At 51.5% G+C, this 10,598-nt stretch overlaps 1 protein-coding gene across 1 annotated transcript in view; it reads right to left on the minus strand.

Annotated features, from left to right (window-relative positions):
* Positions 1-9,356, minus strand: part of SEZ6 (seizure related 6 homolog) — a gene marked incomplete at its 5' end in the record, with an annotated part of 17,926 nt that extends 8,570 nt beyond the window's left edge. Inside the window, 4 exons of the mRNA XM_029286902.1 lie at positions 575-764; positions 2,031-2,199; positions 2,299-2,484; positions 9,164-9,356. Coding sequence (XP_029142735.1) covers positions 575-764; positions 2,031-2,199; positions 2,299-2,484; positions 9,164-9,356 — 738 coding nt within the window. The remainder of the gene's footprint in view (positions 1-574; positions 765-2,030; positions 2,200-2,298; positions 2,485-9,163) is intronic.
* Between the last annotated feature and the right edge of the window lie 1,242 nt (positions 9,357-10,598).

A 10,598-nucleotide genomic window follows, 5' to 3' on the forward strand; every position in this document is an offset into this window, starting at 1 on the left:
CCCTTCATGACTCGTGGACTTCAACTCCCAGAATTCCTCAGTCAGCATGGGAGAACTATGGCCCCTTCATGACTCGTGGACTTCAACTCCCAGAATTCCTCAGTCAGCATGGGAGAACTATGGCCCCTTCATGACTCGTGGACCTCAACTCCCAGAATTCCTGAGCCAGCATGGGGGAACTATGGCTCCCTTCATGACTGGTGGACTTCAACTCCCAGAATTCCTGAGCCAGTGTGGGGGAACTATGGCCCCTTCATGACTGGTGGACTTCAACTCCCAGAATTCCTCAGTCAGCATGGGAGAACTATGGCCCCTTCATGACTCGTGGACCTCAACTCCCAGAATTCCTGAGCCAGCATGGGGGAACTATGGCTCCCTTCATGACTGGTGGACTTCAACTCCCAGAATTCCTGAGCCAGCATGGCTCAGCTTTGAAACCTCTCCCTTTCCCCTCAGCATGGCTGGCTCAGGAATTCTGGGACTTGAAGTCCACCAGTCATAAAAGAGCCAAGGTTGCCCACCCCTGTTCTAGTCAAACCCCCTGCATCAGGTTGGCAAGGCCTTGGGGGGGGACCCCAGCTCTTCCAGGCCACTCACCCTCATAGCGCAGGGCCACGCCGCCGGCCACGCCGCCACTGTCCGTGGAAAACTCAATGAAGAAACCACGGCTGGTACTGACCAGCCCCTCGATGGGCAGATACTCGACTTCGTACGAGTCGTACACCGGAGGCGCCTCGATGTTGTTGCCGTTGCGGATTATAAGCCTGCAACAAAGAGGAGCAGATCTCATTTCTGAGGGTCTCGAAGACTCCAGGATTTGGGGGAGCAGAGGGGTCCAAAACGGGGACCCCCCCAGTTGTGGGATTGCCCCTCGCTTGACGTGTGCTGCAGTGCGGTAAAAACAGGACAGAGTTTGATCAAAGGTACACCTCGCCTTACGACTGGAATTGAACCCCAACATTTCCGTTACTAAGAAAGACATTTAGGTGACTCCAACCCCCCAATTTTACGATCTTTCTTGCCCCCGTTACTAAGTGAATCACTGCAGTGGTTAAGTTCATCACACGGTCGTTAAGGGAAACTGGATCCTCCACTGACTTGGCTTGTCAGAAGGAGACAAAAGGGGGATGGCTTGAATCCGGGATGTTGCAACCGTCCTAAGTACATGCCAGTTGCCAAGCATCCAAATGTTAATCACGTGACCAGGGGGGGTGCTGCAACGGTCGTAAGTGTGTGTGAAAAGGTGGTAAGTTATTATTTTCTTAGTGCTTTTGTAACTTCCAACGATCACAAGCTTAAGTCAAACGTAAGTCAAGGGCTATCTGTGTACGGCAGTGGGTAAAATCTGGATTATTTTACCCACCCCTCTCTAGATGTCCCAATCAGGTGCTGGGAGGATCAGTCTGAGTAGGATGAAAGTTGTTTCTGGGGGGAGGGGTACAGCAGGGGGCAAAAGAGGAGCCCTGTGGGGGGGGGGTCTAGACCAGGCAACCCCCATGTTGTAGGCTGGCAATGCCATTCCTCTAGTCTAGAACAAGGTTTCTTGACCTTGGCAGATTTCAGATGGATGTTCAGTTCCCAGAATTCCCCAGCCAGCATGCTTTAAGAAGGGTGGACTTCCACTCCCAGAATCCCCCAGCCAGCCTGCTTTAAGAGGGGTGGGCTTCCACTCCCAGAATTCCCCAGCCAGCAGGCTTTAAGAGGGATGGACTTCCACTCCCAGAATTCTCCAGCCAGCCTGCTTTAAGATGGGTGGCCTTGAACTCCCAGAATCCCCCAGCCAGCCTGCTTTAAGAGGGGTGGGCTTCCACTCCCAGAATTCCTCAGCCAGCATGCTTTAAGATGGGTGGCCTTGAACTCCCAGAATCCCCCAGCCAGCATGCTTTAAGATGGGTGGACCTCCACTCCCAGAATCCCCCAGCCAGCATGCTTTAAGAAGGGTGGACCTCCACTCCCAGAATCCCCCAGCCAGCCTGCTTTAAGAGGGGTGGACTTCCACTCCTTTGCCTTCCCATCCTCTGAGGACCCACCTGTCGTCATCCTCTGCCAAGGAGACCTTCTCGAAATGCAGGTGCAGCCGCTGCCCAGGTGGTGCCTCCAACACCCAGTGACAGGTGAGGTTATTGCTGTAGTTGGCCGGGAAGCCTGGCGACACGACGCGCCCAGTGGTGGCGTTCTGGATCACCCCTCCACACGCCGCTGCAAGAAGAGCACAGAACGGGCAATGCGAGTTGGGGTCCACATGTGGTGTGGCGCCCCCTCTTCCCTGCTCTGCTGCCCCACCCCTGGCTGACTCACCGATGCAGGTGGGCTCCTGGCGGCTCCAGAAGGGATGGGTGGCATTGAGGCATGCCAGGCAGGGCTTCCCCACCAACTGGTACCCCACAACGCAGGAGAAGCACGCTTGGCCTCCTGGGTGAGTGCTGCTGACAGAGACATCGCCGTACGCCGGCCGCGCAGGGAAGGCACAGCTCAGTAAGTACGCTGGACACAGAAGAGAGATACAGACAGTGGCTTACTGCAGGGGTCCCCGACCCCTGGGTCGAGGACCAGCACCGGTCCACAGCATGTCAGAAACCGGGCCACACAAACAAGCAAAGCCCCATACTTGAGATGCAGGCAACACATAAAACCACGTCCCCTCCGGTCCTCTCTCCACGGAACTGGTCCCTGGTGCCCAAAAGGTTGGGGGCCGCTGGCTCAGGATTAGTGTCGTTTCCCTTTAGTGTCAGTTCTCTTAGTGCAGTGGTGGCGAACCTATGACAGGGGTGCCAGAGGTGGCACTTGGAGTTCTCTATGTGGGCACACGTGCCGTTGCCCCAGCCTCGCCTCTCCCCACAACACCCTCCTCTCCAACAGTCCCCCTGAAGGAGAGTCGGGGTGACCCATTGGGTGGGCATGCCAATGGCAGACTGGGTGGGACTAAAAAATTCAATCAATCAATTCCAACTTTATTTCCCGCGAGGTTGAAATTGATTGATTGAACCTCTTTTTTTTTTGCATACGGTGGCAGAGGCCTAAAGCGAAAAGATTTTATAAAACCCAGCTGAAGGCCTAGGACTGGGGCGATGGTGCACACGCCCACAGAGAGGGCTCTGAGTGCCGCCTCTGGCATCCGTGCCATAGGTTCACCACCATGGCCCTAGACCAGTGGTGGCGAACCTATGGCACGGGTGCCAGAGGCGGCATTCGGAGCCCTCTTTGTGGGCACACATGCCGTTGCCCCAGCCTTGCCTCCCCCTGTGACCCCTTCCTCTCCAGCAGCCCCCCTGAAGGAGAGTCACCCCCGAGCGTGGCTCACACGGAGCATTGCAGCCAAGGACATGGCAGCCAGGCAGCGTAGACAAGACTCTGCCCTCACACCCCATCATGCAGTTGATGCTGCAGGGCGCGGACAGAGGGTGTGGCCGTCATAGCGCTGCTGGGCTGCCTGGGTGATCTGCGGCGGGCCCTGGAGGCGGTGGTGGCCCTGCGGGCAGGCGGGGCGGGAGATGGGGAGTGGAGTGGGGGCAGGGCAGGGGCTGGAGCGGGGGCGAGGCCAGTTTTGGGGCACTCGGTCTCTAAAAGGTTCGCCATCAATGCCTTAGTGTCAGTTCTCTTTAGTGTCAGTTCCCTTTAGTGTCAGTTCCCTTTGGAACGCTGCCATAAGAAAGGGGAGGGAGCACGCCGGGGCATGGATTGAGGATGTTTATGTATTGCTAGCCTTCGTTTCTACTTTCGCTTTGATCTATGGACATGGGAATTTGGGAGGACAGGATACCTGCGGGGCCCTCTGTTTTCACTCCTGCCAGCTGACGAGAGCCAGGCGCGCGCCGGTTATCACCTTTCCAGCTCGAAGTTCTCGTAACACCTTCACGCCAGCGGATTGGCTCCTGATGGACTGGGGGCACAGGGGTGGGGCTGAAAAACGGGACTTTTAGCTTCAGGCTTTTGCGCGGGAACTTCAGATTCCGCCTTTTTATTCTGCCATCACTTTCTCTCAGTAAAACATCCTCTTTGAAACAAGGCCTGTTTCCTGAGTTGTGCTTTCCTGAGGGGGCAGGCCTTACGTTCAGTCCTGAGTGCTAAAGTCTAAAGCAACTCCCCTGCCCATCGTCCTGGGCAATTGTGCTCTTCCCTATCCCTTGTTCTCTGCCACACCAGAGGCAGGCATCTATTTCCGGACTGTCTCACCCACCCAAGTTGCAGAGGCCAAGGCTTGAACCCAGGGCCTCCTGCCTGTAAATGCGATACAGCTAGTCCTTGAGTTACGACCAGAATCCAGCCCAACGTGTCCACTGCTCAGCAAGAGAGTCGTTCAGTGAGTTTCGCCCCGTTTTACGTCCGTTCTTACCACAGCGGTGGTAAATGAATCACTGCGGTTGTTAAGCCGGTAACACGGTTGTTGTTAAGTGAATTTGGCTTCCCTGTTGCCTGCCAGAAGGTCGCAAAAGGGGGACCACGTGACCCCAGGGCACGGCGACCGTCGTAAATGCAAGCCAGTTTGCCCAAACTTCCAAATTTGGTTCACGCGACACGGGGAGGCTGGAACGATCGTGTGAAAAGTGATTCCAAGTGACTTTTTCCTGGGCCACTGTAACTTTGGATGGTCACTAAGTCGAGGACTACCTGTAACTCCACAAGGAGGCTTTCCTTTTGCAGTTGCTGCCTGTCGAGAGATTTATCTGCTGCCTGCCGTCACGGACTTATAATCCCAGGTGGTACAATTTTTGCCCATTCTCCCGGTGCCATTTGCGGGGGCTGGTTGCCTTAACAACCACGGCAGCCCCTCTGATTCTGCCTTTCCATTGGCTCGGCTTGCCGGTGATGGCGGGAGACTCTTTTTCAGAAAAAAATATCCCCCCAAAGAAGCTGGTGGTGTCAGTTCATTTAGTGACCTTCGAAGTTACAACAGCAGTGAAAAAAGGCACTTGTGACTGTTTTTCACACTTATCACCGTTGCACATCACCGCGGTCACGTGATCAAAATTCAGATGCTTGGCAACTGGCTCGTATTTATGATGGTCGCAGTATGGACACTTGGCAGCTGGCTCGTATTTATGACGGTCGCAGTACAGACGCTTGGCAGCCGGCTCGTATTTATGACGGTCGCTGTACAGACACTTGGCAGCTGGCTCGTATTTATGACGGTCGCAGTACAGATGCTTGGCAGCTGGCTCGTATTTGTGACGGTCGCAGTACAGACGCTTGGCAGCTGGCTCGTATTTGTGACGGTCGCAATACAGACGCTTGGCAGCTGGCTCATATTTATGACGGTCGCAGTACAGACACTTGGCAGCTGACTCGTATTTATGACAGTCATAGTACAGACGTTTGGCAGCTGACTCGTATTTATGACGGTTGTAGTACAGACATTTGGCAGCTGATTCATATTTATGACGGTCACAGTACAGATGTTTATCAGCTGGCTCGTATTTATGATGGTCGCAGTACCCCGGGCTCACATGATCCCCTTTTGCGACCTGACGAGCAAAGTCAAGGGGGGAATCCAGATCCACTTAATGACCGTGCTACTACCTTAACCTCTGCGGCGATTCACTTTACAACTGTGGCAAGAAAGATTGTCAAACAGGGCAAAACCGAGCCGTGCAAGCAGTGGGCAAGGTCACACGGTGCGCGTATGCAGCTAAACCTATGCGCCATTCCATTTGTATGAACAGCGCGTGTTACGCCTGCTTCTTGTGCAAATGGAGCTGTGCGTGCGCGTGTGCCTGCCACTGGCATGGAACCATCCTTTCTCCCCCACTCCACCGGGCTGCCAAGCTGGAAAGGTTGGTGACTGCTGATCTACCCTGCTGGCTGGGGAGGATGGGGTTTCTAATGCATCCTATCTGGTAACACACCAGGATGGGGATCCTGGCCTTGCCGAACACGCTTGTCCAACACGAGGATTAGGATTGTGTGAACCCGACCACTCTCTTTGCAAACAGGGCGAACCAGGAAGTCTCTGTTCCTGGGATGATGGGATGGAAGTGAAGCTCCGGCAACGTTGTGTGCAGGCAGGTACGGTGACAGCTGTCCTCCCCGCTTCCCGCTTCCCGCCCCCGCTCTGTGCAAATTGTGTTAATTGTTGGGGCCAATTACCTCCTCATTAGACGTTGCTTCTTCGGAGGTGCCCACTTTAACCTGGCAGTGTCAGCGATTAGCTCCTGCAGCGATTAGCAAGCCTCCAATTAGCTAATTGCTCTACAGCTGCAAGAGAAAATCCTGGCATTGTGGCACCCCTGTAGCTGCTGTTGTGGGGAGGGGGTGTGTGTGCACATGGCAACGGAGCCTTTGGGGCCCTGCCGGTGCATTGAAGCATGTGCCTGGCTGCCCTTCCCTGACCACACAGGTGGCCCTTGACCTACGTCCACAACGGAGTCCAAACTTTCTGTTGCTGAGCCAGGCAATTGTGAGGTGGATTTTGCCCCGTTTTACGACTTTCCTCGCCACACAGCTGCTAAGGGAATCACTGCCCTTGTTGAGCCAGTAACATGGTTGTTAAGTGAATCTGACTTGCTCACTGACTTTGCTTGTCAGACGGTCCCAAAAGGGGAAGCCATGACCCTGGAACACTGCAATCGTCGTAAGTATGAGTCAGGTGCCACGCATCTGAATTCTGAACACGTCACCGTGGGGATGCTGCAATGGTGGTAAGTGTGAAATGCGGTCGTAGGTCACTTTTTCAGCGCCGTAACTTCAAATGGTCACTAAATGAATAGCTGTGTGTTGAGGACTCCCTGTATTCAACAGACCAGGCCGAAGGAGCTGAGGGCCTGAGGGGAACCACGTGAAGAAGGCTCTGCATGGACTAAGGGTGGGGTGTCAGCAAAAGCTACAGCGTGCTTATGTGGACTACCTCACAAGGCTAACAGATCCTCTTCTTTTGTGCAGGGTGGCTGTACAGCCCTTCTCACAACAGGAACTACAGGTCCTAAATCAGCTTCAACAAGAGTAACTGTGAGAGGGACCTTGGAGTCCTAGTGGATGATCACTTCGCCATGAGCCAGGAGTGCGCGGCAGCAGGCAAACAAGCTAATACAATCCTTGGTTGTATAAACAGAGGCAGGATTACAGAATAACAGAGTTGGAAGGGACCTTGGAGGTCTTCTAGTCCAACCCCTTGCTCAGGCAGGAAACCCTAGAACCAGTGATGGCGAATCTTTTAGAGACCAAGTGCCCAAAATACAACTCAAAACCCACTTATGTATCGTCGGGTGCCGGGTGGGCGTGGCCCATTGGATGGGCATGGCCCATTGGGTGGGTGTGGCCCATTGAGTGGGCGTGGCAATGGCAGACTGGGTGGGACTAAAAAGTTCAATCAATCAATTCCAACTTTATCTCTCCTTGATTAGTTTCCACCCGTTGTTTCTTGTCCTGCCTTCAGGCGCTTTGGAGAATAGCTTGACTCCCTCTTCTTTGGGGCAGCCCCTGAGATACTGGAAGACTGCTATCATGTCCCTCCTCGTCCTTCTCTTTGTTAAACTAGACATACCCAATTCCTGAAACCATTCTTCGTATGTTTAAGCCTCCAGTCCCCTGATCATCTTTGTTGCTCTTCTCTGTACTCTTTCTAGAGTCTCAACATCTTTTTTTACATCGTGGCGACCAAAACTGGACTCAGTATTCCAAGTGCGGCCTTACCAAGACGTTGTAAAGTGATATTAACGCTTCCCATGTTCTTGATTCTATCCCTCTGTTAATGCAGCCTAGGACTGCATAGAATCAAAATCATGTGAAGTGTTAATACCACTTTACAAGGCCTTGGTAAGGCCACACTTGGAATACTGAGTCCAATTTTGCTCGCCACCATGTAAAAAAGATGTTGAGACTCTGGAAAAAAAATGCAAAGAAGAGCCACTAAGATGATCAAAGGCCTGGAGACAAAAACCTATGAAGAACGGTGGCAGGAATTGGGTACAGCCAGTCTAAAGAAAGACGGAGGGCCATAGAAGAAGGGGACGACAGAGAAGGAGGTGGCTGGATGGAGTCACTGAAGCAGGAGGCTTGAGCTTCAATGGACTCCAGAAGATGGTAGAGGACAGGAAGGCCTGGAGGAACATTGTCCATGGGGTCGTGATGGGTCGGACACGACTTCGCAACTAACAACAACGTCTAAAGAAAAGAACGGACAGGGGTGACATGACAGCAGTATTGTTCTATCCCAGCCTATGGCTGTCCTTGTTAAAGGCACAAGGACAAAACCCCTTTTGAGAAAATAGGCTGGAGACTCAAAAAACAAACAAACCCCTTTTAATATGGGTAACCAACCTGCCAAATAGTCCAGAAACAAAAACACAATCCAAATGGAGGAAATTGTCCACACGAAACCATACAAAGCAGAGAAGTAGTCACCGGCAAGACTAACAGAACATGATCCCATGAAGTACTTTGCAACGGTTGCCTTCAGCAACCAGCACCGCCCACACCTTCCCTTTTTATACAGCAGTCCCAAGGCGTTGCCCCTCAGTGCCTTCTCCTCCTCCCCTGGAGTTGTCGTATTGACTGCTGCTGATCTGCTCTCGCTAATTGCCTGCGTCTACGAGCATCAATTATCATGTCCATCAGGTGTGAATCCTCCAAGTCTAACTCATTCTCCCCACACAGCTGAGCTTCATCAGGAACACGACTAGAGGGGCCAGGCTCTTCAGCAAACCGTGAGTCTTGTAATTCATCAGAGCCTCCCTCTGACCCTGATGGCCCTTCAAATGCCTCCTCCACCTCCTCCTCAGATTCCCCAGACTCAGCTGTTGGGAACACAGGCTGGCACAGAATCACGACAAGTATTCCAGCATTTGAGGGGCTGCCGCAAAGAAGGGGGGGTCAAACTATTCTCCAAAGCCCCTGAAGGCAGGACAAAAAACAATGGCTGGAAACTGATCAAGGAGAGAAGCAACCTGGAATTAAGGAGAAACTTCCCAACAGTGAGGACAATGAACCAGTGGAACACCTTGTCTCCAGACGTTGTGGCTGCTCCATCACTGGAGATTTTTAAGAAGAGATTGGCAGCCACCTGTCTGGGATGGTATAAGGTCTCCTCCTTGAAGCAGAGGGCTGGACTGGAAGACCTCCAAGGTCCCTTCCAGCTCTGTTCTGATTGAAGGTCAACCCCTCGTTAGTTCTGTCCAAAAGTCCTCCATCTCCCCAGCGTCCTTCAACGTCATCCCTGCGGGAGACTTACCTTCAAAGTGGAAGTGGAAGGTCCCTGGATTGGCAGGGGAGGGGCTCTGGAACCGGACCAGCACCTGATTGGTGGGGCCACGGACCACCTGACCACGCATCAGGAAGGACTCATTGGCCAGGGGAAGGGGCTCCAGGCCGCCCAGGGTCTCCACGGTGATTGTCTCGCCTTCCGCAAGGCTGATGTTCTGCACCTGCAAAGGGGGGGGGGGGAAAGAGAGAAGCCTCATGGGGCACCCACTCCGACTTGGGGACTGGCAAAGGGGGGCAGGCAGGGGGACAGGGCAGGTCCCGTCAGGAACACCGATCCCCTACTTCTGTCCTTGAAAGAATTCTGTACAGTTAGTCCTCAACTTAACGACCAATCCAGATCTAGAAAGAGTGTAGAGGAGAGCAACAAAGAGGTAAAAATAGTAAGGCAGCCTTTGTAGTAGGGCTGTATTGCTATTATCCTTCTCATCTGTCCCACCACCTTCTCTTATGAGTATCATTATTATGATTATTATTACTTTGCTGTTTTACATGTACACTGAGAGCTTTTGCACCAAAGAGAAATTCCTTGTGTGTCTAATCACACTTGGCCAAATAAAGTATTCTATTCTATTCTATTCTATTCTATTCTATTCTATTCTATTCTATTCTATTCCTTATTCTATTCTATTCCTTATTCTATTCTATTCTATATTCTATTCCTTATTCTATTCTATTCTATTCCTTATTCCTTATTCCTTATTCTATTCTATTCTATATTCTATTCTATTCTATTCTATTCTATTCTATTCTATTCTATTCTATTCTATATTCTATTCCTTATTCTATTCTATTCTATTCTATATTATTCTATTCTATTCTATTCCTTATTCTCTATTCTATTCTATTCTATTCTATTCTATTCTATTCTATTCTATTCTATTCTATTCTATTCTATTCAATTCTATTCCTTATTCTATTCTATTCTATTCTATTCTATTCTATTCCTTATTCCTTATTCTATTCTATTCTATATTCTATTCTATTCTATTCTATTCTATTCTATTCTATTCTATTCTATTCTATTCTATTCTATTCTATTCTACATTCTCTTCCCTTCCTTTCCCTTCCCTTCCAGACATTCCAACTGGGAATGTCTAAGGAAGAGAAGGACGCGGGGGTAACATGATAGCAGTATTCCAGTATCTGAGGGGCTGCCCCAAAGAAGAGGGAGTCAAGCTATTCTCCAAAGCGACAAGAAGCAACGGATGGAAACTCATCAAGGAGAGAAGCAACCTGGAACTAAGGAGGAATTTCCTGACAGTGGGGATAATTAACCAGTGGAACAGCTGGCCCCCAGAAGTTGTGGGTGCTCCAACACTGGAGGTTTTTATTAAGAGACGGGACAGCCAGTTGTCTGAAATGGTATAGGTTTTCCTGCTTGAGCAGGGGGCTGGACTAGAAAG

The sequence above is a fragment of the Protobothrops mucrosquamatus genome, unplaced genomic scaffold (assembly GCF_001527695.2).
Source record: "Protobothrops mucrosquamatus isolate PMUCROS unplaced genomic scaffold, P.Mucros_1.0 scaffold5713, whole genome shotgun sequence".
Taxonomy (NCBI): Eukaryota; Metazoa; Chordata; class Lepidosauria; order Squamata; family Viperidae; genus Protobothrops; species Protobothrops mucrosquamatus.